Raw genomic sequence first — 26,075 nt, 5'->3', positions numbered from 1 at the left:
TGGACACTATTTTTCATTTTGAAGTGGATGGTTCCTGATTGCGTGCCCCAATCACCTCACTTAATTTAAAAACACTTTTGAGGTTCTCTCACTGCCTTTCAGATCTAACCTTTGCTTCACTTAGTGCCACATGAAGCAAAGCTTGATCATAACACCCCAGGCTCCGTGAGCAGCAGCCCCTCTGGCTTCCATGAGACAATCCATCAGAGAAACTCACTAGTATATAAAGAGCTTAGTGGGCTGACCACTAAGAATTACAACTACCTGTCAGTTAAAGCTGTCCAGGTAGAAGCAGTGTCTCCTTCTTGCTCTCTCTCTTGCTAATATCTTTTTTTTTTTCCTGGCAGGGCTCTCATCATCACCATCATCCCTCTTCTCTCTCAGTTTTTATCTTGAGACACTTGAGGTTTTTCTTCTATGAATCATTATACAATAAAAAGACCTACTTCAGATGGTATATTCTATCTCTTAAGTTAAACGGGCAGACAATCATTTTGGTTTTACCCTAATATACACAATTCTGCAGCTATCTCATTCTTTGGGTCAAGAATTTCCCAAGGCATTTCCTGGGATAATCTGTAGAGCAGTAATGCCTCCTCATACATTAGCCAGTCCGGCTGTCTGATGAGTTTTACACAGTTCAGTTTAGAGTCCAGCTCAGTCACTGCTCAGGGTTGCCAAGCTCACTCCGATTTTCCCTCACCACACACGCAATCGCCTGACGAGATCCTTCTCCTTCACTGACATTCAGCTTTCCACGGGAGCACATGCCAAGCATACAAAGGCCGGGGAATGCAGAGGAATTAACCATTTTTGGAATTTGATTACTTCAAAGCCGTTTCACACACTCAAGTCACTTTTGGTCATGCAGAGTAGGACATGACGTAGAGAACCTGCCTTTTTAACCTTTAAAAGCTTTCCTCTTACCTGAAGTCTGGATTACATGGGAAATTCTTGGCTGAAGTAGCGTTAGTCATTTTGTTCATTAAACAAAGTCACTACGGGAGATTCTCAGCATTAGTCACTTCATTCCTGAAGTGAAGTCGTTAACCGAGAGACATCCCCATGCACCCTTCTACAGTGACAAGGAGAAGTGGAGTGGGAAGGAGAAGGCGCCAGGCTTCCCCGCCATCGTTCCCCTTTCTTCCCCCACACGACCGGCCCGTGTCCTTTCCAAGGGTGGACAGAAAGAGCTAACGAGGATTTACGTTACATCCCCTTTTGTGGACCCAATGTCCCGTGTGCTGTGTATTGCGACCAGTGGGCACGAAGAGAAGCTTTTCATTAAGTGAATTAAGTTAATTAAGTGTAGATTGCTTTCGTTAAGTGACTCAAGACAATCGGAGGTAGCGGCGTTCCCCCCCTAGGTCCCCGCCGGGCCGCCGGCAGACACCTGCGGCGGGGTGCGCCCCCTCAGCCGCTGCCCTGGGGTGCCGGCCGGCCGCCCGCAGCGGGTACGGCTGGCTTGCGACACGGCGAGGCCGGGACAGCGATACCCCTCAGTGCGAGCGGCCAGGAGCCGAGGGGCCGGAGGGCAGGGCTGGGACGCCGGGCGGGCAGCGGGACAGGCGGGGAGCGGCGGGGAACGGGTGCCAGACGCAGTTCACGGCAGGTTCGGGGGACAAGGGACCCCGACGGCCTCGCCGCGGCTCCCCCCGCTGCTGGCGGGGAAGGCGACAGGGATCCAGCGGCGCCGCTCCCGGCGCGGTGCCGAGGAGCGGCGGTCGGTCCTCTGAAGGACAAGCGCCGTACGAGCTCGCGGGGCGCCCCCAAGTGGCCGCCCGTCAGGAGCGGCGGAGCGGCCGCCCGCTGCCCTGGCCGGCGGGGCACGGCGGCGGCGGCGGCGGCGGCGGCGGGAGCAGCGGCGGTCCCGCCCCCCAGCCCCGGCCCCTGTGGAAAGTTGTCTCTGGCCCCGCAGCCACCCGGCTCCCGCCTCCCGCTTCCTGCCCCGCCGCCGCTGATTGGCCCGCCGCGCGCCGAGGAATGCGAGCCACCCTTTAAAGGCGCGCGCGGCGCCCGGCGCCCGCAGTGTCCCGGCAGCGCCGCTCCCGCCGCCTCGCCCGGAACCAGCCGCTCCGAGAGCCCCGACCAGGCGCAGCCGTTCGCCCTCACTCGGCGGGACAGTCGAGGACTGCCCGAGGATATTAGTAGCCGGTGCCCGGAGGTGCGGGAGGCCGGCTCTGCCCGCACGGATCGCTCTCCCCGGAGGTAAGTGCTGAAGCGGCTCCCGCCGAGCTCGCTGTGCCCTCCGAGGGCGGCGGGGGGCACCTGCCCTGTCCCCGCTGCCTCCCGCCGCGCAGCTTCCCTGCCTCCGGGGAGCCTCGGGAGCCGCTGGTGCCCCGGTGCGCTGGGCGGTGGGTCCTGGGTGCGACGGCAGCGCGGTGACCTTCTTCCCTGTGACTGTCCCCAGGCTGGTTCAGAGACAGACCTTTGCCATGGGGCCAACGACTGTTCTCTTCCTCCTCCTCATGCTCGGTGTCTCGGAAGGCAAGCGCACTGCAGGTAAGACCGGCTGTGTCCTCTGGAGCCAGCAGGTTTGGCACTCAGGGTGGTTGGGGAAGGGGGCAAAAAAAAAACCCAAAAAACACCTCAAAAAACACTTCTTGGTGTCTGTGTAGACAGCTGTAATCATGTTTGGTGGTGAAAAGCTCCAAAGCTCTCAATGAGCAAAAACTTTTTAACCTGAGCATCAGCTAGTTGGGAATGGGAAACTGGTGTGGAATTTGTCTAACCGTCAGTAGTAGAAGCGCAGAGTCTCCAGGACCTGAGAGTATGGGTTGTCTGTCTCTCTGTTGGGCAGTAGAAAACAGGAATGTGATGTAGCAACTGGCTGAAGAAGGGATGGGGTAGGTAAGCTGTTGCTGTGGTGCTATAGAGAAGCTGCTACTGTGCCTGCTGTCACCCTGCCGGACTAAACAAGCTCACTTTGCTGTATCCTAGCATAGGAACACTGCAGTCTGGACTTCTGCTGTCTATTTCTCCTCTGCTAGAGTCTAATGAGGTGCCAGAACGGCTTGCTACCTTTGTGTGTCAGTCAGCAGGTACCTGGCACTCCTGTGCCGGCTGGCTCCTGTACAAGAAGGCACATGTACTGCCACACGGCAGCTCCTGGTGGGACCACCATATGGTCGCAGCTGCTGTCTGTGCTCTAATGTGAGGTGCTGTGCTGGGCACGATATGCGCCGTGAGCAAGTATGTTAAGCAATCCTGGGAGATATGCAGCTACTCAGCCTCTTCTTGTCCCTTGCTCATGATGCTTGTTCTGATCTCTCTGCAGAGTCCCGAAGTGATGATAACAGCGTCTTCGATCTCTTTGAACTCATCGGCTTCATTCGGAAGGGAGCTGGGCGCCGGGCACCCGGGGTGCACCTGGTGAAGGGACCAGAATCCTCCAGCCCTGCTTACCGCATTGAAGATGCCAGTCGCATCCCTGCTGTCCCTGACTCCAAGTTCCAAGACTTATTAGATGCCATCCATGCTGAGAAGGGCTTCATTCTCCTTGCAACCCTCCGGCAAGCCAAGAAGAGCAGAGGCACGCTGCTGTCCGTGGAACAGAAAGACGGCTCTGGTCATGTCTTCAGTCTAGTATCAAATGGCAAGGCAGGCACCCTGGACCTGAGCCTTTCTGGTGATGGCAAGCAGCAGTTAGTGTCAGTAGAGGATGCCTTGCTAGCTACAGGACATTGGAAGAATATCACCCTGTTTGTGCAGGAGGACCGGGCTCAGCTCTATGTGGGGTGTGAGAAAATGGAGAATGCTGAACTAGACATCCCCATCCAGAACATCTTCACTAGGGACCTGGCCAGCAGTGCCAGGCTCCGTATTGCCAAAGGGGGAGTCAATGACAACTTCCAGGTAAGACTTTCACTTGTGTCTTTGGCTAGTATTTTCAGTCATTTGCCTTGAAGGTTCATTTGCTACTCAACCAGCCTAGATAGCTACAAAGACGTAGGTAACAGGGAGAAAGGGTTCCATCACTTACTAGTTTGTGTACATCTGATATGGACCACTTTTAAAGCTACTAAACTTTAACAATGGAGTTTGAAGGCTGAAGCATTAGACTTGCAGGGATAGAACTTTCTGCAGCAGTAAGAAGGCCCTGAAGCTTCCAAACAGGTAGTTGTAGCTTTATTGCTCGGGTTCTTATATAAGATTCAGAAATTCATGGAGTTTTTTTCCTTCCTGCCTGGAGAGTTACCAGGTCCTTGTGATCAAGGATAAGAATGTTAGGAAGCAGGGCTTCTTATTAAGGAGAATAAAGTAACATGTTTCACTTTCCATCTGTCTGTCACGACATTGCTCTTAATGATCTTATGTGACCTTAAGTGCCTACAAGCCCTCTCCATGCAAGTTGTATTTTTCCTTAGCAGTCACTGCAAGTAGCTGTAATTCTTCTTCTGTCCACAGGGACTGCTGCAGAATGTGCGGTTTGTGTTTGGAACAACTCTGGAAACTATCCTGAGGAACAAAGGCTGCTCCAGCTGTAAGTTTGCAATCTTCCGAATCCAATGACCTATTAAAAATAAGATTCCTCATTACGTTAGAAAGACAAGTTGAAACAGAACTCAGAAGTATGCTGACATGCAAATCCATGTTGCATAAGAAATAAGATTATATTTCTGCAGGCACCCTAATGAATCTGGTGACAGCTGTTTAGCAGGTGTTACCTTGGAATGATAAATGCACCTGGTAAAAAATGCATTTATGTGTGACTTGGGTTTTTTGTCTCTTAGCCACTAGTGCAATCATTACTTTGGACAACCCCATCAATGGTTCCAGCCCAGCTATCCGCACTAATTACATTGGCCATAAAACAAAGGACATCCAAGCAGTCTGTGGTTTTTCTTGTGATGAACTAACAAATATGTTTGTGGAACTGCAAGGGCTCCGGTCCATGGTTACAACACTTCAAGACAGAGTTCGCAAAGTGGTGAGTGTTGGTTGAATTCACGGTACCTTTCATTAACTGGCATTTAGTGAATGAATTATAACCTGCCCTTTAACAGCCTGGATGAACGGTAATAACTTTATGACTTTGGTGGAAAAGGGTGTGTTCTGTATTAACTTCTAAGTACCTTCTCTCTGCTTCTCTCCCCTGCTCCCCCCTTAAGACTGAAGAAAATGAACTCATTGCCAAAGTGGTCCAGATCACTCCTGGAGTATGTATTCATAATGGAATCTTGCACAAAAATAAAGAGGAGTGGACTATTGACAGCTGCACTGAATGTACCTGCCAGGTAAGATTCCTCACATTCATAAATCCTCTGTATATGAACTCAGGAGTTGAAATTAACAGATATTTCTAAATGACATTCCTTGTTAGAAAGCATGAATCCTACACAGAACTTGTCATACTACAGTAGCCAGAAAATTACTCAGTCTGTTCCATCCTGCTAGATCTCTAGTATAAGTACAGCTTTCATACAGTGTTACAACAGCAGTATTTTAGAAAATTATACAAAACATCACTAATACAGCTGTTAACACACTTTCAGTTCTTTCATTTGGGGAATTGCCTATATTCTTTACCAAAGTCCATGAGTAAACTAAGTCAGAACAAATTTATAGTACTATTGGTGCTATCAGCTTTGCTCCCTGGAATGCTTAAGATCCACCTTCTGTCCTCACTGAACTGCTGCCTTAGTACAAAAAGACATTCTAGTACTCTGTAAAGGCTCTTAGCAAACTTAGGGGGTTTTTATTTATCTAACAAATGCTTCTAGCTGTGTCCTACTAGCTGGTACAAATTATATAGACAGCAATCCCTTTGAGATTTCAGTTTAGCTGTTTAAATCCCAGGGTCACCTGGCAAGATATTTATGCTTTGTGTTCTGCTTCTGTGGAATGTCATAAAAGTACACCAAAACATACAGTTTCAGAGTTTCTTTAAACTCATTGCTTGCTCCCTTTTAACTATACTTGAACAAAAATAACTCTTCGGTAGACTAGTACTCCAAGATAACTAGCCTGCCTCTGTTCAGAAACTAAAGGCTGAGTACTTGCACATGTGCAGTCCAAGCCATCTCACCACATTCTGCATCTGTTTCTATAGGTCTCTACCTCTTTTGTCTTGTAGTCAGCAAATGATACTGTGACTTCTGCATTTGCCTCTTTCCTACCAACCCTCTTAGTCAATTTTAGCTGTAATTGCCTTAGTGTAGTCATTTGCTTGGGAACATTAAAATAGTAATCATGAGAATTCTTCTGACCAAGCTGCTACCTTCAAGAAGCAAAACTACAGGCTGCCCTTTAGCATTGAGATTGGAGGTGGGTATTCTTACCCTGCCTGCTTGGCTTAAAGATCAAAGATGTCTAAGTATAAGTTATGGATTTCATGGCTCTTGAGCAGAGTCCACTAAACTCATTTTATCTTTACCATATAATCAGCTTAAATCCATATTAACTGAAAAGAAAGTTTGTTTCTCATTCTTGTTTCATTCCCTTGAAGTCTGACCTTTATACTTTAGGTATCACGTGATAGTCTTCTACTCTAGCCAGTATCTGGTAGCTACTCTTGATTAACTTCTGCAAAACCACAATACTTCTGCTCTTGACTGAAAAAAAAAAAAAATGGCTGAGAATGGGAATGAGATGAAGTTTGACTAAAACAACCTGTGGCTACCCCTGGGTTCTATTAGCTCTAAATACAAGGGTCTCTGCTTTAGATGTGCTATTGAGTCTTTAAGCGCTGCAGAAAAGATCTCTTTATCATTCAGCCAGACTCCATACATTGTTTATATTCTACTTGCTTATTGCAATTCTCACAATTCTTTATAGAACTCTGCCACTATATGCCGGAAAGTGTCTTGTCCTCTGATGCCTTGTTCCAATGCCACTGTGCCTGATGGGGAGTGCTGCCCCCGATGCTGGCGTAAGTACTTAATACCTTCACACTTCTCTAGCAGCTGGCTTCATTTAGCTGACACATGCTGCTCTAAAGCATACCACAACTGCATATAACCTGGCACTACTGGAGTAAGGTTAGCTTGAATGCCTCTCTGAGGTTAATGACTTAGGTGATGCATGTGAGCACTGAAACACTTGAATTCATGGTCTTTGTCTTGTACAAGAGAGGAAGATGCATGTGGCTTTTGAGGATAATTGTGTCTTTTTTTGCGGAGAGAGGGGTGGGAGAAAATACTATGGCAGAACACATACCTGGAGTCTTATTCAGAGCTGTATGCCTCTGCAGCTAGCGACTATGCAGATGATGGATGGTCTCCTTGGTCTGAATGGACTTCATGCTCTGTGACCTGTGGGAATGGGATTCAGCAGAGAGGGCGATCCTGTGACAGTCTCAATAACCGCTGTGAGGGGTCGTCTGTACAGACTCGGACTTGCCACCTTCAGGAGTGCGATAAGAGATGTAAGTACTTGATCTAATCATACTGGTAGTAAAACACAGATGCTTTTATTGGCTTAATGTTAACAGCAAAGACTGCTATGTATCTCTTGTATCTCTGTCACTGGGATGGAGCCTTGGCTTCTAGCTTTAAGGACTTAATCGGGTAAAAGGGAGGAGAGAGTTAATGCAGTAAATAGCCATGTTTCAGCACTGCTCCCAGGACAGAATTTGAGGCCAGTTTAGGTATGCAATTTCTCTAGTGACAAAACAACTTGATCTGTGACAGTGCTGAGGCAGTCCAATATATATGGAGTCTTAGTACAGTTCTGGTACTGGCTATGTCCTAGCTGCTGTGTGGCTGAAATCTATTCTTCAGAAACTCTATTAATAACAGATATCTCTCTCCTGTAGTTAAACAGGATGGTGGCTGGAGTCACTGGTCACCATGGTCATCGTGTTCTGTCACTTGTGGCACGGGCATCATCACAAGAATTCGTCTCTGCAACTCTCCAGTACCGCAGCTGAATGGCAAACCTTGTGAGGGTGAGGCAAGAGAAAACAAACCCTGCCAGAAAGATCCTTGCCCAAGTAAGTGTGCCCAGATGGTAACTACTATTCAGTAGCTTAAACAAAACTTCCTGAGTAATTGCTGCATAATCTATTTCTAGTAATACTCTCTTTAAAATTAGAGGTGGGCTAGGTAAAACCTCAGAAGTTAGTTTCAGATGAAACTAACTGTTTAGATGAAACTGAACTGTTTTCTGTGGCTCTTCCATGGAGTCCACTAATTCTGTCACTTATGTCTGAACAATGTCTGAAGTGCTCTCACTACAAAAGTAACAGTCCTTAGTCAGTAGTTGTACCACTGAATTTCAAGCTATACATATCTTCTAACTTCTATCTCCCTTTAGTTAATGGCAACTGGGGACCATGGTCTCCATGGGATGCTTGCACAGTGACATGTGGAGGAGGACTTCAAAAACGTAGCCGTCTCTGCAATAATCCTGAGCCTCAGTATGGTGGGAAGACTTGCGTAGGTGAAGCTAGAGGGACTCAAGTCTGCAACAAACAGGACTGTCCAATTGGTGAGTATCCATTTTACCATAAACATCTGAAGGTTGTGGGCAATCTTGAAAATACTAATTAAAATTGACATATGTCTGTAAAAACACCAATACTCAGATTTTAAACTGGCACATCAGCCAAATACAGGAGTGTAGCAGCACAGTAAGCATCCCTCATCTTAATGCTTTTCCACTTGTTTCTCAGATGGGTGTCTGTCCAATCCCTGCTTTGCGGGGACTACGTGTACCAGCTCCCCGGATGGTTCCTGGAAGTGTGGTGCCTGTCCTGCTGGCTACCATGGTGATGGTGTCCACTGCCAAGATATTGATGAGGTAAGAAGATGACAGTTTATTCCTTGAAAGGGAGTGAAAGAAAGTGGGAAGGGAGAATAAAATCCCAGTGTCTTATAATGCTAACTGTTGTTCTTTATCTCAAACTCTTGTATTCCAGTGCAAAGAGGTTCCTGATGCCTGCTTTGTCTTCAACGGAGTGCACAGGTGTGAGAATACTGAACCCGGGTACAACTGTCTACCTTGTCCACCACGTTTCACTGGCACACAGCCATTTGGTCGTAGTGTTGAAGATGCCATGGCTAACAAACAGGTATTGTCAACTTGAAAACTGTTCTGGGTTATGAAACCTCACAAAGCTTCTAAACAGAAAGCACCTATGCATTTCAGGGAAGGAGGACTTGGTACATCTAAAAACACCATCCTCTCTGATTCAGAACCAGAGGAATATTAAGCAATTTCTATTGGAGTTCAAAATGAGTTTTAAAAATCACTGTTCTGAACCCTCCATGGCTGAGGAGATGTTATACGTAATTTAATCAGTATTCACTTATGATCCGACGATGTGCCTTACAGATATTTTAGTGCTTGATTTCATTTTCAAATGAATAAGGTTTGAGCAAGAAAAATAAGTGCTAAGACTGCTACTGGAGTTGGGGAGTAGAAGAAAGTAATGTATAAGCCTGTTCTTTTTTGTCTGATTGAAGGATCTCTGATCAAAACAAGCACATATTCTCTGTCTTGTTTGAATATCTGGGGGGAAAATGAGGGATAAAAAGATCTTTCCACTGGATTTAATTTCTGTGTGGCCTTCTAGGTCTGCAAGCCACGTAATCCATGCACAGATGGAACACATGACTGCAACAAGAATGCCAAATGCAATTACCTTGGCCACTTCAGTGACCCTATGTATCGCTGTGAATGTAAACCAGGCTATGCTGGCAATGGCATAATCTGTGGAGAAGATACTGACTTGGATGGGTGGCCAAATGAGAACCTTGTTTGTGTTGCCAATGCCACTTACCACTGTAAAAAAGTAAGTTTATCCTGTTTTCCCATCTACCATTATAACAGCCTATCTGATAAACATATGAAGTATGTTAGGTGTGAGGTATGAAACAAGTCACTATCTAATTAGAGCTATTAAACTACCCTCTCTGCAAATGCAACTGGTAAAATACCCCTTTGTGAAAGGATACTACTGCCAAAGTATTGTTAGGAGGCTCTTGCTGTTGCTTTAGATATTTCTGCAACATGGGAAAAAATGAAGCCTGACACAATTATAATAAACATTTGTTATAAATCTTCTAAGAAGACTCTAGGCTATACCTGTACTAGCTTTGCTCTGACAGATATCTATCTCCAGGGGAAGATAGAGTAAGATTCTCAAAAGCAGCTAAATCTTTGTTTTAAAAATTACTTGAACTGTGGCTTTCCAAGACTTATCCTCATAGTAATGGCTAGCTAAAACCGAGATAATTGCAGTAAGATAACACTACCTGATTGAGGCATTATGATTTTTGCCTAATGTTTAGATCTTACCTGCTAAAATCTTTATTGTAATCATGGCTGGAGTAAACACATCTGTGTACTTTCTCCTTTCTTAGGATAACTGCCCTAATCTGCCGAACTCTGGGCAGGAAGACTATGATAAGGATGGTATTGGCGATGCCTGTGACAATGATGACGATGATGATGGTATTCCTGATGACCGGGTAAGACAACACAAAAGAACAGCCTTTGAGAATGTAGCTCTCCCATTTCCCTTCCTAAGGCCGGGGTCTAGCTTCTGAGCTTGATCTGAGAGGACCATAGGAAATTGCTGGCTCTGATAGCTATCCTAGAAACCTTTAGGTATGCGTAACTATGCAGACAAACTTTCTGCTACTGGTTGAGCTTTGGAAGGGAATCTTTTTCTTTTATTTAGCCATTCCTACACTCATGCAAGCAATGGGGTGTTTTGAGATAGAAGAATTCCATTTTTAACTGTTTCCCTGCCTTTTTTTCTCCTTTCATATAGTGGTATAAGCATAAGCAGAATCTGGTTAAAGCTTTAATTTGACTCTTTTTAAATCTTGACATCTTTCTTGCTCTTGCAGGACAACTGTCCGTTCATCTACAACCCACAGCAGTATGACTATGACAGGGATGATGTTGGTGACCGCTGTGATAACTGCCCCTACAATCACAACCCTGATCAAACTGACACTGACAACAATGGAGAAGGAGACGCATGTGCAGTAGATATTGATGGAGATGGTAGGTGGCCACTAATCACTCCTTTAGATGGTTTTCTAATCACAGGTTGATCCAATATACCACTGATTTCTACCAGAATTTCATCCCTGAACACACAAAAGTTCTCCTCTGGTGGTTTCAGGACATACAGACTACTAAAGTAACCATTACAGCTAATGGAAGTTCACTTTGAAATATACACACTTTGGCACAGTTAAATTCTAGCTCTACTTCTAAAGGCAGTAGGAACAGAAGCGTGTGGCAGAGGTAGTGATGAGTTAAGTTTCAAAGCTTTCAAATGCTGCTCAAAATGCTTTAAAAAACTTATCGTGAAGTGTGAGGTGGCTTTATACAGTCCTTTGCAGTGTATAGATGTCTGACTTTCATTCATGAACTCTTCTTCATTTTGCAGGGGTCCTTAATGAAAGGGACAACTGCCAATATGTCTACAATGTAGACCAGAGGGATACAGACTTGGATGGTGTTGGAGATCAGTGTGATAACTGTCCACTGGAACACAATCCTGACCAGGTAGGGGATTTGTATTATATAAATAGAAGACTGGTACTACAAAAATATATTATGTTGTGTATTGCAGAAAACATTTGAACAACAAGTTACAGCTTAAATTTGATTTGTCACAAATCATTCTTATTTGATAAAGGCACCATTTGGAAAATTAATAATGTGCCCTCACAGTTCAAACAGCTGCTGGGTATTTTCTGAAAAGTAACTCTAGTGAAGATCTGAGAGACTACTGCATGTACTCATCTCCTAAACATTTTATTAGGTTTGTCAGTTGCAGTGATCCTTATAGCAAGGATACAAAATTCCTGGGAGCATTATATGAAATATAGGTAGGTAGGAGCTACCCTCGTCATAGTCTGTAGTGCTGTGTTCACTTAAACATGAAGTTGCTCTTTAATCTTTAGGTTTTAAACAGCTGTATTTCGAAAAATAACTCTTCTACCAGTAAGTTGAAGGTGGTGCAGGTTGCTTTTGTCTAAGGAAAAGGCATATTCTGACACTCTTAAAATTCCCCTTCATAAAAAAAATCTAGGGGGATCCAGCCTTTCACACAACTTACTGGTTAAAAAATGTTTGAAGGCAGAAGTAGATAAAGCCTCTGCCATCCTGTCAAGTAGAAGGCTGTAAGTTTAATAGCTTCAGGGACATAACTGGAATGTTTGAAGTGTTAGAAAAGCTGTTGCAAATCAGTGGAATCTAGTGTGGTGTGGTCATGTAGCCTAAAAGCAGCGTTACTTGAAGGACTTACTAAGAAATTTTATATTATCTGTTTCTTTGTTGCTTACCTTACTACTTCCCCACCTGAGGGTGGAAAGTGCCTTTAAGGCAATGTTTTTCTTAACACTTTGAAATCTTAATATAAGACTATAATGGTTTTCCAAACACTTTTCTAATTGACGTCTAGGAGCGGAGGTATTAGATTTCAAATGGCAGAATTAGGAGCTATTTGAACTGTGCAGCATGCCTTCTGTCTACACCAACACCAGGGTCATCAACCAGTGTTGACAAGGCTACTAGACTATGCCTTGAGGCAGCCTCAGGGATGACAGGAGAGGAAAAGTTGATGACAGCACTACTTTCTGATGCTGTGGATTAAAATTAAAACTAGGGCAACACTAAAGCAGCCCAAAAGCAGTTAACACGTGCAGCTTTCAGTAAGCGTGTAGTAATCCTAATACTTGACTAAATCCATCTTAGCTCTTGCTAAAGCAAGCAGAAATCCCTATTTCAGGCTTTTTTAAAGTGGCTTTTTAAAATGTTCTCTTTTCTGCCCTCCTCTAGGAGGACACTGATTCTGACCGCATAGGTGATCAGTGTGACAACAACCAGGACATAGATGAAGATGGCCATCAAAATAATCTTGATAACTGCCCCTATGTGCCCAATGCCAACCAAGCTGACCATGACAAGGATGGAAAAGGTGATGCCTGTGACCATGATGATGACAACGATGGCATTCCTGATGACAAAGATAACTGCAGATTGGTTGCCAACCCAGATCAAGCTGATTCTGATGGTAAGGTGGCCAGTACCATAGTAACATTTTAAGAATATCTTCCAATAGTTTGATGCTATTTTTTCCACACTGTTTCGGGTTGGGCAAAGCTTCTAACAAAAAGATAGAATGGCTGTACTGTTGTTAAGTGCTCCTCAAGTTATGAGCACACTTTCAACTTATTCCTAAGTCACTATCAGACTGGACTGAACGGGCACTTAGTAGCTGTTGTGGCTTCTGCAGTGTGTCTGCCAGCAGTACCTGGGCAGTCAGATGTGCAATTAAGGTTTCAACTCCAAGTTGCAGGACTCAGAAGCAAACAACAATAGTTGATCTAATAGTGAAATTACTTTGTCCTGCAGGTGATGGACGTGGAGATGCTTGCAAAGATGACTTTGACCAAGACAGTGTGCCAGACATTGATGATATCTGCCCTGAAAATGTGGACATTAGCGAGACTGATTTCCGAAGATTTCAGATGATTCCCCTGGATCCCAAAGGAACATCCCAAAATGATCCAAACTGGGTTGTTCGTCACCAGGGTAAAGAACTGGTTCAGACAGTCAACTGTGACCCTGGCCTTGCAGTTGGTAAGTGGAAAATGTAAACTCTAACAGGAATTACACTGTTCCTTGGTTTTGGTTGGAGGTGGGGGGGAAAGGAGGAAGAGGAGAACCAGAGAAACTACTAAGAAATTGTTTACAATTTGTAAATGAGCAGCACCTAAAACCTTCTCCTTTAATGCCCCCATAGGTTTTGATGAATTCAATGCTGTGGACTTCAGTGGCACCTTCTTCATCAATACAGAAAGGGATGATGATTATGCTGGCTTTGTATTTGGCTACCAATCTAGCAGTCGTTTCTATGTTGTCATGTGGAAGCAGATCACCCAGTCTTATTGGGACTCCACACCAACCAAAGCTCAAGGCTACTCAGGTCTTTCCATCAAAGTTGTGAATTCCACCACTGGTCCAGGAGAACACCTTCGTAATGCTCTGTGGCACACAGGAAACACTCCTGGCCAGGTAAGCGTGGCACTCTGGTAACTTACTCTTCTGCACTGTAAGGCAGGCTGTTCTTCCAACAACTTAAACATTTACGGGGGTCTGCACATGCTGATCAGAATGGCATAGTTGTCTTGGCAAAGATGAATAACTTTAATTATCTCCAATCATGCAAAATATTGTATAAAATTAACAGGATTGTATGCTGCAGACAGTCTTTCCAGCAGCAGTGAATCAATTGTTTCTGGAGTGGTGGTGTAGTTTCCTATTTATATATAAATAAGTAAACTTAAATGCAGTTGATGTCAAAAGACCCCATTAGAGAGCCTAATGACTGACTTTAAGCCTTTACTAGTCCATAATGATGATCATCAAGGCACCTTCATGCCAAAATAATGGCTGTGTTATCTCAGGCCTTTGGTTAATTAAAAAAAAACCCTATTCTTTTGTAGGTGAGAACTTTGTGGCATGACCCTCGTCACATAGGCTGGAAAGACTTCACTGCGTACAGATGGCGTCTTAGCCATAGACCAAAGACTGGTTACATCAGGTGAGCATCATCCTTTTTTCTTAAATAATTATCACAAGGAAAGTGGGCATCTGTAAAGATGAACCTAACAGAAGCTTGTCAAAGATGGCTGACCTATTGTCTCTTTGTAGGGTTGTAATGTATGAAGGGAAGAAAATCATGGCAGACTCAGGACCAATCTATGATAAAACCTATGCTGGTGGTCGGCTAGGATTATTTGTCTTCTCTCAAGAAATGGTGTTCTTCTCAGATCTTAAATATGAATGCAGAGGTAAGGGAAGACACTTTGTATTTAAGAGATCCTATATAAATGAATGGTTCAAGAAAACTGCTCTCAAGAAAAAGAATGGATCAAGAAATAAGAGCTAAAAGGGGAAGTTCACCCATGATCTTTCTGCCTGCAGATCTCACTTGAGATCAAGCTGTGAAACAGGACACCTTCTTAATGAACTCTTCACGGTTAGGAGTTTAAATGTATAAAATCTAAGTATATTTCCATCCTGTTATTTCAAAGCATCAGAAATCCAGGTTAATTTCAAGATATGAAATATTATCTTGAATGTCTTTTAAAATGCTGACTGGAATGAATCAACATGGCTGAGAAAGTCAAGGTGAAAATGCAAAATATTGACTTCAGCAAGTAAGAAATTAGTGTCTAACATGCAAAAAACTCATGTGCTTAAAAGCAAGCCAAAAGTAGAAGGTTGTCCATACATGGCGTTCTTGCAGTTCAGCAGAGATAAGTGCATATGACTAGTTCCAGGTGCCCTAGCCTTCTTAACCGTTACATAATGAAGTCACAATTTATCTAGACTAGATTCTGAAGTCTAACTCAAAGTACCTGAGCACTTCCAGTTTTCTTTACCAATATGTTCTTTACAAATGTGTGTCTAGGGATTAAAGTCTAAGACATAATCACATGTAATACACAGAAGTATTTAAATATCTTAATTTTTTCTCTTTCACAGATCCATAATCACAAGGTTATTGGATCCAGAGACTATTTAAAAATGCTGGTATTGCACCTTCTGAAACGTTTAGCCTTACAAATCCTGGGACCATTATATTATTCCTTCCTTTCTTCTTTCTGCATAAATGTGGACTCAAAACACATGACCTGCCTCAAGAGAATGCTTTTGAGAGAACGAAAGTGAGAACATACTTGGTATCTGACCTCTGCTGAAGTGGAAGGAAACAAATGTGTCCTGCAAATGAGAATTGTCTTCACTGAACAAGCACACTTCTTTCAGTAGGAAAGACATTTGTTTGCTGTTTATCACAGTGCAGTGTCACTGCCTCTTTAACTGGAGGTCCCATGGAGTAGCATTTTGTAAAAAGAACATCTTTGGATGTGCTGTGGACTACTTAAACTGAAGACCTTTCATTGTGGGGGGGGGAAGGGTTTTTGGGTGGGAGGGTGAACTCTAAGTCTTTTTTCTTTATGGGGGAGAGGAATCTTCTTAACGAGCGCTGCGCTACCTTGGTTTACATCCATTTAATTTGGAGAAATGATTATCATTTTATGTCATATCTTTCAAATGAAAACACAGCCTTTTACTTGTGGTGAGTTAGATCAGCTGCTCTATTACACAGGGTGAAACAGATATCCTAAAACTGATTTTCATGGTGGGAGAGAAAAAAGGATAAAAACTGGCACACTGGATGACACCAGCTTTGGGAGAACTGGGATTTACAATTAGACTCTGTTTTTTCCTGATTAGATGCAGATCTTTCTTACTTTTAAATGTTTTTTCAGATATGGTGCCAGAAAGCACTGCCATCTCAGCTAGCACTGTGCTGTCCTTCAGGAAACCAGCATGTGCTTCACTTTTTATGGTTAAAAAGGCACAAAAACAATAGTAATGAAAACATTCCTTTTCTACATGCCATAGAGGCTCTAAACCCCCTGCTTCTTTGGAGGGGAAGGGGCCTGTAGATAAAGTACTGAAATTGTAAAATATTTATTTTTACCTATCCTTGATGTTATAATGACTGAGGGATTATTGATTAAAACAACAAGAAATGCGTCAAGACTATCCACCTAATCATTGTTACAAGTCTTCATGACTGTAAGATTGTAAATACAGATTATTTATTAACTCTGTTCTCTATTGAAACTAGAGGGGGTTTAGTTGAAAGAAAAAAAATCTTGTCTGGAGCAGATAGTGGCGATGTATTTGTTACAAAGAGCAATTTTTCCCATAAAGGCTTTGAGGCGCAGGGAAAAGTGGCGGGGTGGGGAATGGGATGTTTGTTTTTCTCAGTCTGAGCTCAGTGTTGGCTTTTCCTTCCTTTGTGCAAGGCAGTTGGTAGCCTGGCAGGCAGCTGATCTGCCGAGCTATGGCTCAAGTCCCTTTAGATGGTAGCGGTTCCTGTCTCCCGTGCGGAGAGGTGAGGGAGGTAGGCACGATGACAGCAGTCAGTAATTAGTGTGCCCATTTGAATGGTTATTGTAATGAGCAGTGTATGGCTACAGAAGGAATTAGTCACAGACTAGACAGAATTCCAGGAGCTCCTTGCAAAAGAGGGAAAGGGCTTGATGTACATTAACAGAAGACTGTTTTTCCCTGATAGAAGGGGCAGCATCCTTATACTATTTCCTTGTCCTTTCAAAAAAGGAAAAGAAATGAACACAGTGAAAGTTTTACGTACAAATATTACCTCATTGTTGTGTGACTGAGAAAAACCTTTGGATTAAGCAGAGTTCAAATGTCTAACAAAGTTTAAAGCTACTGTAGTACTAAAAAGTTAATGCTGTACATAGTCAAAATTTCTTTGCAGAAAATGTATTCCCAGTAAGGAAATGGCATTGGAAAAGACAAATGTCAAATACAATTTCTAATGTTGTGTTATATTTTTTCCTGTCATCTTGTATACCATTGCTTGTATTTTTATAAATTATTTTTCTTGTTGCCATTGTAATAGTTAATCACATAATTGTGTAGATATGCTATTTAAATAATTTATCATGAAATGCTACCTGTAGAGTTAGTATTTCTATTTTTATAAAATGTTTGCACACTGAACTGAAGATTTTTTGCTTCCCTCCTCCCAATGTTTTTGCTAGCATAATTTTCTAAGAACATGCTTTTTTGTAAACATTTTTAACCATTTTCCATTTTAAAGTTGTGTAAGTTGTACAATAAAGCTTCTTACATACAAAGAACAATAAACCACCAAGGACATTTATATTTACACCTTTGTGCTCTAGTTTTGTTCGTGGTTTGTTTATACTTCTGTGGATCACTGATCTGCGACCATCTAGGTCTGTTGGTTATGTTAAAGCAAAACACTTGACACTAAAACTATGACAAGAGGGGATGCACCTGAGCTCTCACCCCAGGTATAACAGCTCTTGTTTGCTGGGATTCAGAAGGCTTCAGAAATCCTGCCCTTGATGAAGCCACAAGGCAAAACACTCTTTGAAGGATTTTAATCAGGCCCAGGCTGGCCTACCCACCATCTCTTTCTCTCCCATGAAGAGGCACCAGGATGACTGTCTGTCTGCAGGGGCAGATGACTATCTGTTAATGTCTGTTCTAGACTGAGACTACTAGTGTAATCAAAAAGCTGATGATGTGGCACTATATCAACTGCTGGAACATGCTGCTAAAAATAAGAGCAGTCAAGACTAGTTGCTCAGTTTTTACTTACAGCAGCAGTTTGTTTCATGAGCCCTTTAGCAAAGCCAGGTGCTGTATGAGGAGTGCTAGATAGCCAGGAGAAGTGTATTTATGGGGTCCTGCAGGTACACAAGATTAATTTTTACATCTCCTTTTCCTGAGAATGCAGAGTCCTGTTCTATGAAGATTTTTCCTATTTTTCTGTAACTAAACTTTTGAGGGCAGTCCTGTATATTTTATTTTATCCCACTGACAACAAGGGGAAAAAAGACAAAAAACTCCCACCCTGTTGCTTCCAAAACATGAGTGGCTGCTGCATTTCTGCCCTTGCCAGTTACAGGATTGTCTGTGTCACTTCTCTGGAGTGAGAAGTAGCAGTCTCTTGCAGGATTGCACTGTCAGCGTAACCCATCCGATGTCAGCTGGGCCTGCTGTACCAAATGCCATAGAACGGTTTGGGTTGGAAGGGACCTCAAAGATCATCTAGTTCCAACCCCCCTGCTGCGGGCAGGGACACCCTCCACTAGACTGGGCTGCCCAAAGCCGCATCCAACCTGGCCTTGAACACTTCCAGGGATGGGGCAGCCGCAACCTCTCTGGGCAACCTGTTCCAGTGCCTCACCACTCTCACAGTAAAGAATTTCTTCCTAACCTCTAATCTAAATCTCCCCTCCTTCAGCTTAAACCCATTATCCCTTGTCCTGTCACTACACTCCCTGATAAACAGTCCCTCACCAGCTTTCCTGTAGGCCCCTTCAGGTACTGGAAGGCCGCAATTAGATCTCCCCAGAGCCGCCTTTTCTCCAGGCCGAACAATCCCAACTCTCTCAGCTTGTCCTCATAGGAGAGGTGCTCCAGCCTGGAGCAGTCCTGATCTCAAACTCTCTTCTTGCCTCCCAGGGGCACCAAGAGCCAGAACTATAAAAAACAAAGTTCCTACCACGACAAATCTCTTTACTGTACTTGCAGAAAGTATGAGATACTCTGGACTTTTAGAAAACGAATTAGCTGTATGAACAGATATATCTATGTATGGATATATGCAGATGTAAGTTTAAGAAAGAGACCTGCTGCTGATGCGGGAGAAGATAGCCTTGGTAGCCCATTCCAGTGACCTTGTCGGAGCCCAAGCCAAACTTCCATGCTAATTTATTGCATGCATTTATGTAGCTTATACCAGTGACGCATCTGAATTGGGGATGATACATGCCTTAGCATAATAAAGGCAAGCCGTATGCCTGGTGTTAACCCATAGGTTAAGTCCACCCACTTGTTACTTGGGCAGTGTGAATACAATAGGACACAAGAAAGAGCTATAGATGATATAAGTTAGGCCTGTACTTGCCCAGTGCAACAACTGTTAAAGAAAAACTCAACAGGAAGAGCATGGAAAATTGCCACATTCCACAGGGCAAAAACTCCATAGGTGAAGCCTGTGGGAAATACGCTGTTCCCAGCTCCCTGGAGTTGGGACACGTAAGTGTACCAACTACTGCGTGCCACTTCTAGTGTTATTGGGTACCTGGCCAACATTTTGCATAAATAATCTTTGGGTTTCGTGCTACTGCAGAGAGTGCGATGTTTTCTTACCATAGCACGCTCTGCTCAGAGCCCATGCAAATACAGTAGCTTAAGTTTTCAAGTGGTCATCTGCATCAAACCAATGTTCCAGAGGTATAGCAGTTTAACCTGTAGACATTGATAACCTATGAAGATAAAGACTGAAATGACAGTAACAAGATCTGCATCTTAATGACAATAGTGCATTTTTTTTACTGATATTGCCATGATTTTGTACTGAAGTCCATAGTATCGTCATTGGTTGATTTTTCAACATAAATTCATTTTGGAAAGGATTGCTGAGATTACAGAAAAGAGCATCTTAATATAACCACGAGGGGATTTCTAGCTCTTATTTCTCATCTTTTCCAAGAAAGAAAGAACAGGCGCACAAAGTTGTATGAATATTTAAGCAGAGTTATGATGACGGGAAGAGAACTCATCAAAGTGTTTGGCAAGCAAAAGTCTTAAAGGTAAAAATCTTCCATTGGAAATCCATACAATTAGGCAAGTATCACAGAGAGACTTGGATTTGCAAATTTAGACAAATCCCAGGAAGCCCAGCCATCATTTGTCTTTAATTTTTCAACTGCTTTCAAATTCAAGAACTGCTAGCCTAGGCAACACATACAAGAGCTAAACTGAGTGTCCCTTAGATGCTGTGTCAGTCTCCCTTGATGATTCCACTCACAAAATGTGTATGGAGAGACCATTTTCGTGTTATTGTAAAATTAGGGTAGAATGCCTCTGGCAATACCCTTCCCACCAAAAGTATGCATACCAACTACACAAAGCAAACAATAGGAAAATAATAGCGTAGAACAGTATTTTCACAAGAAGATCGCAATTTTTTTAAGCAGAAAAAAAAAGAGGTTCTAAATACAGAATACCTGCCTGTAAATCAAAATTATTCATGCACTTGAGCACTCTAGAAATTAATACACACTTGTGAACGTTCCAGTTTGCTTTTTATTTAAAGCATAATAGATAAGGTACTGCAGATTCAATTGCAAACAGTGAACTATTTCACATAGACTTAAATGACAGGGAGCCTTTTATTCTAACTACTGCACCTGGATTCCAGCCAATCCCTCAATGAAACGTATAATTGGATAACTGTAGGTTATAGCATTAGTAGTATTCAAGCGCCTCTATTCCATTTAAAAAGGAAACAGTTTTCCTGACCTTTAAATCTAGCTACAAATAAAAGAGCAATTATTTCTCAATAAATAAATCTGCTGAAAATTTAAAAAAATTAAAAAAGGAAAAAAGTCACAGCTGTTGTTTTTCCTAGATTTCAAAAACCTTCCTAATTCACCAACTTCCCAAGCATCTGCCAAACCACCTTGTCTTCTGTGTCTACCCTTCAAACTGTGAAATTCCCAGAGGTGGGGCTATTTTTCTGTAACGGGGGGAGGAAGCACTCTTGGCAATCTAAACAGTGGAGCAGATTTTGAACCTAAAAGCAAAAGAGAGAGATCTCATCTAAAGCTGTGGTTAGAAAGCCTTTCGAAGAAGGGAAACAAAACAAAGAAAGAGGTGCATTCTCATGTTATTTGCTGAAATTTTATCTCGAAAATAGGGGAGTTTAAGAAAATATAAAAATTAATTCTATTATTATTGAAATTACAGAAATTGAGCTGCAAACAACAGCCTCTCACCTATCCCTCCATGACTGGGAGGTAAAATTGCACCCCTTCTAACCCACGAATTACTGGCATACTTTTTTGCACTTCTAAACCAGTGCTTGCTACTCTGATGACATGTTGAAGCAGCTCTTTCCTCTCTGATCTATGCAGCAGATCATTTTTGCACAGCCTGTTTTCCCTCTGTGCTCAGCATGCCCACGGACTCTGCAGGAGTTCTGCTTGGGAAGTGAGAGGGAAAACATGCGCTACAGATCCACAAAGTAGATACCGGCCATCGTTTGGCTTGGAAAAAAGCATTTGGCTGAGAATTTTTGTGGGGTGTTTTCCTCTTCCTTTTTTTTTTTTTAAAATGATGAAGCTGGAAATTTTTTCATCCCTTGATAGACTTATTTTAATTTAAACTTGAATTCTGGACATAAAAGAATAACTTCAGTCATTTTATCATTGTTGTCTATAGTAAACAAACTTACTTTTTTTTTTTTTAATCAGGATATTTAGTCTGTCACTTTTCTTTGAAATGGAAAAGACCCTCAACCACTCTAAATCTACATAATAACTGTAAATCTGGACTGAACATCTTGTATTGTTTCAGTATACTGAAATCAACACTACAGTACTTTAAATCCTCCTACTCAAATATATGTACTTATACTATATATTATGGGATGTATTATATATGATACGTATTAAATGAATACATATAATTTATATATACTTATATATATACACATATCGTTCATGAAAACGCAGTTTAACCTTTATTTTCCTCTTTCAGAGGCAAACACTATGGAGTTTGTAATTTAAAAGGGCAAACCATGCAGCATCGAAACATACCCACTAGAGTAAATCACTATCCACAGCTGAGCACAGGCCACCACGACCACCAGCGCTGTATGTATATTGCTGAGGATTCTCAGTGACAATGGCAGAATGGTTTGGTCAGAAAATGGCTCAGAAAATAGACACCAGCACACCAAACATCTTCTCTTCGTGGGTGTGTGGCTTTCACCAATATTAAATTTTTGGAACAAAATTATCTATCTTGTGCTGTAAAATCATAGTGGGAAATAACTGAAGGAGTACAAACCAGCACAAACCGGCATGCATACACGAAATTTCTTATTCCTCAATATAAAACAGATCTCAAAGCCCAAAAGTCAGAGGAAAACTTTAAAAATCAGTGTCCGGTGCTCTGCTGTGTATTGGGATGAACAGAGCTAGGAAAGACTGTAAAGCAGCTAGTTGTCAAAATCTTTTACCAAATGCAACTTACATTGAATGAAGGTATGTATTTTGGAAAATCTGTTTCCAAATCCTGATTTAGGCTGCAAATGAAAATTCATCTAAATATCTCCATCACCATTGCTGCATCACTCCCCGAGGAGAAGCCGCCGCATTCCAGTGCAGCTGGAATTCTAGTGGCGAGCTCGACGGAGGGGTTATTGCAGGTCACAACCCAGAGACGCTAGAAAAACAAAGAAAAACCCATGAATCCTCCTGGGCTCAACTTTCTTTTTGCTCTGATATTGGTGATGTTTCAGCAAATGACCTTGTCACTATATTTTATATAATATCTCCATTATTCTGTACCCCATACCAGTAAACATTTTACCAAATGATTTTATTTCTTACGGTTTTACTCAAAACTGAAAATAAAGAAAGGAGAGCTTGAATTGATATTTCACCTGTAACATCAAGCAAGAAATAAAAATCTTCCCGAAGAACCTGTTATTTAATATAACTGCAGATAAATATGAGGTCAGTAATTTTTGACACAGTCTCTGAGCTCGGGTACTGCCCCTAAGCGCCTTCAGAACAGCGTTTCATGAGCGCTGGGTCCCTGCGGTTTGCGGTAACTACAACTGGTGCAGGGTGCTCGGCGCTTCCCAAGACCTGAAGAAGTGAAGTGATCGAGTTCCTGTCAGAATATACTCTTCAAGTCAGTAGTCATTCAAACATGCCTGCTTAATAAAAAGTTGCAGTCATGGCTTCAGGAATATTGTAAGGCTTAGTCAGCAACAAGCTCTTCCTTCAGGGTGCAAGAAAAGCTTTTTCATAACAGCGAGAGATTTAAGACAGCAAAATACATCAGAAGAGTAAGAATTATTATTTCTCTTAATATGCATTGTAGGTGTTCTTCACATAAACTTGAAACAGAACTTAGTTTTCTTCAAAAAACTCTCCGAGCACTTTAACACTGTTTTTGAGAAGGACTCCATAAAACATGAATTCCAGGTGAAAATAAGTGGACTGTGAAAGATTACAGCCAGTGGACAGTCCTGCACAAATATCATGCAGGCACAGAAAATACTCTAGAAAAAACTTTGACGGTATTGCTTTGATTATAGTTATGGTAAAAAAAATTATGACACAGACTTAAAATTTTTAAGGAAGATAAGAAATACATCTAGGTGACATTTGCAAAGCTCCATGAAACGTGTTTACAGCAATCCTATGCAGAGTAATGGAACTACGCAGAACCCCCCCCAGTATCCATGGACTTGTTACTGCTGTTGCAAAACAAGTAAAAATATCAGAAAATAAAAGAATAAATAGCAGTTGCTTATCACAAATATAGTGTCCCATTTACATTTTTAATTAAAAGAAAGTAGCTTGGATACTGATCTCTCTTGTACCCACAAGATTACCACTTCCTCAGGAGTGTACATCCACTCAGACTGGCAGCTCTGGAAATGAGATTAAAATCTGGGCCAATATGTGCATTAATTTAAACATTCACATTAGTTCTAGTAAGCTTTATGCCATAACACAGCCATTGTATAGTTAACGTTGTATGTTGAATGTTAAATGGGTAGTATAGTATCTGAGACAGGATTTGTCCTTTTAGCTTGTGTCAAATGAGAGCAGGGCAGTGGGAAAATCTATTGAGTTTTCTGTTCCAGAATATCTCTCCTGACTCTCTCCTCAAAAAACCCAAAACCAACCAAACAAAAAAAACCCCAAAAACAAAACAAAAAACGCACCCCAACTTTAAAAGAACCACGTTCTTTAATAATTTCTTCTTATTCTGACGCTACAGTGCATGAAATGAAAAACTAACCATCAGCTCAGTAAATAATTAGAAAATTCAGGAGAAACAGTGAGGAGTAGACAAGCAAAAACTTGTAATGAATTTTTATTATTACCTCAAACACAAAGCAGCTGTATTACCCTCCCCCCAGCTAGCCATTACTATAAGGTTTCACAATCCAGTAACTGCTCGGCCAAGCTTCAGAGCTCCTTCACTTTTATTCGCACCAAGCCCTCATGAGGGATTGCAATCTTTCATCGCTTCGTTACGCTTCTCAACCAGAGGGTAAGACTTTGCTGTACGGTTACACTCTTCGCAGGATGAAGAATCAGATACAGCCGGGCAGACTGGTGCTGAAGTTCGGATCCAGCGAGGACTTGTGCTGGTCTTTGCCTTTGGTCAAACCAGCAGTCCAGCAGACAGCCCTGGGGCAGAAGATTGAAGGTGTATTTGGGTCCTTCTCGGAGTCAGGGCTCAGCAGTCAGGCTGCAAGCTCCCGCCAACCGCACTGGGATAATGGAGGGCAGGTTTAACTAACGACATGAAAAAAAGGAAATTGTGTGTAAAGGAGGAAAGATAAAATTATTTGTAAAAGTACGTCACGTAGATGCCCACATACCCAAGAGCTGGGCCACTGAAGAACATCAGAAGAACCAGGACATGGATCAGGCTGCTCAGATTGAAGTGGCTCAGGTGGATCTGGACCAGCAACGTAAGGGTGAATTATTTATAGCTCGGTGGGCCCATGACACCTCAGGACGTCAAAAGGAAGGGATGCAACATATAGATGGACTCATGATCGAGGGGTAGACTTGGCCATGGACACTATCGCAGACGTTATCCATGAATGTGAAACATGCACTGCAATCAAGCAAGCCAAGCGGTAAAGCCTGTCTGGTATGGAGGACAATGGCTGAAATACAAATATGGAGAGGCCTGGCAGACTGAGTATATCACACTCCCACAAACCCGCCAAGGCAAGTGACGTGCTTACAGTGGTGGAAGCAACCACCGGATGGCTGGAAACATATCCCATGCACCGTGCCACTGCCCAGAACACTGTCCTGAGTCTTGAAAAGCAAGTCCTGTGGCGACATGGCACCCTAGAAAGAATTGAGTCGGACAACAGGACTCATTTCCAAAACAACCTCATCGACACCTGGGCCAAAGAGCATGGCATTGAGTGGGTGTGTCACATCCCCTACCATGCACAAGCCTCCAGGAAAATTAAAGAATACAATGGACTGCTAAAGACTACACTGAGAGCAACGGGTGGTGTGACCCTCAAACACTGGGACACCCATTTAACAAAGGCCACCTGGTTAGTTAACGCTAGGGGGGCAGCCAATCAAACTGGCCCTGCCCAGTCAGAACTTCCATGTACTGTAGAGGGAGATAAAGTCCCCGTAGTACAGATGAGGAATATGTTGGGGAAGACAGTCTGGGTTAGCCCTGCCTCAGGCAAAGACAAGCCCATCTGCGGGATTGCTTTTGCTCAAGGTCCTGGGTGCACTTGGTGGGTGATGCAGAAGGATGGTGAAGTCTGACATGTACCTCAAGGCAATTTGATTTTTGGGTGAGAATAGCCAATAAATTAAATTGTATGATGTTAATTGCTAAATAATATTTTATGTCATCACTGCTATGATTGCTACATGCCATAACAACAGTATTACAGTAAGGATCACCCAGACTAATGAAGAATGAACTTTGATGAA

General features: G+C 42.7%; 1 protein-coding gene across 1 annotated transcript; it reads left to right on the top strand.

Annotated features, from left to right (window-relative positions):
- Nucleotides 1–2,030: 2,030 nt before the first annotated feature.
- On the top strand, nt 2,031–17,689 carry THBS1 (thrombospondin 1). The gene is made up of 22 exons (XM_054826744.1): nt 2,031–2,208; nt 2,411–2,502; nt 3,278–3,855; nt 4,408–4,483; nt 4,734–4,930; nt 5,112–5,237; nt 6,778–6,871; nt 7,193–7,366; nt 7,757–7,933; nt 8,257–8,430; nt 8,615–8,742; nt 8,861–9,013; nt 9,518–9,736; nt 10,308–10,415; nt 10,800–10,959; nt 11,351–11,469; nt 12,748–12,982; nt 13,324–13,551; nt 13,715–13,986; nt 14,418–14,515; nt 14,626–14,765; nt 15,463–17,689. Exons 2-22 carry the CDS (start codon nt 2,436–2,438, stop codon nt 15,468–15,470), a joined length of 3,531 nt encoding a protein of 1,176 aa, XP_054682719.1. The 5' UTR covers nt 2,031–2,208; nt 2,411–2,435; the 3' UTR covers nt 15,471–17,689.
- The last annotated feature ends 8,386 nt before the right edge of the window (nt 17,690–26,075 follow it).

Source organism: Grus americana, chromosome 5, assembly GCF_028858705.1.
Source record: "Grus americana isolate bGruAme1 chromosome 5, bGruAme1.mat, whole genome shotgun sequence".
NCBI lineage: Eukaryota > Metazoa > Chordata > Aves > Gruiformes > Gruidae > Grus > Grus americana.
Note: the sequence above shows the minus strand (reverse complement) of the source record. Positions and strands in the feature narration are given on the sequence as shown.

Coding starts and splice junctions, on each gene's coding strand:
- THBS1 (XM_054826744.1), top strand. CDS start 2,436: ATGGGGCCAACGACTGTTCTCTTCCTCCTCCTCATGCTCGGTGTCTCG. Junction 10,960..11,350: donor AGTAGATATTGATGGAGATG/GTAGGTGGCCAC, acceptor TTCATTTTGCAG/GGGTCCTTAATGAAAGGGAC. Junction 12,983..13,323: donor AGATCAAGCTGATTCTGATG/GTAAGGTGGCCA, acceptor TTTGTCCTGCAG/GTGATGGACGTGGAGATGCT.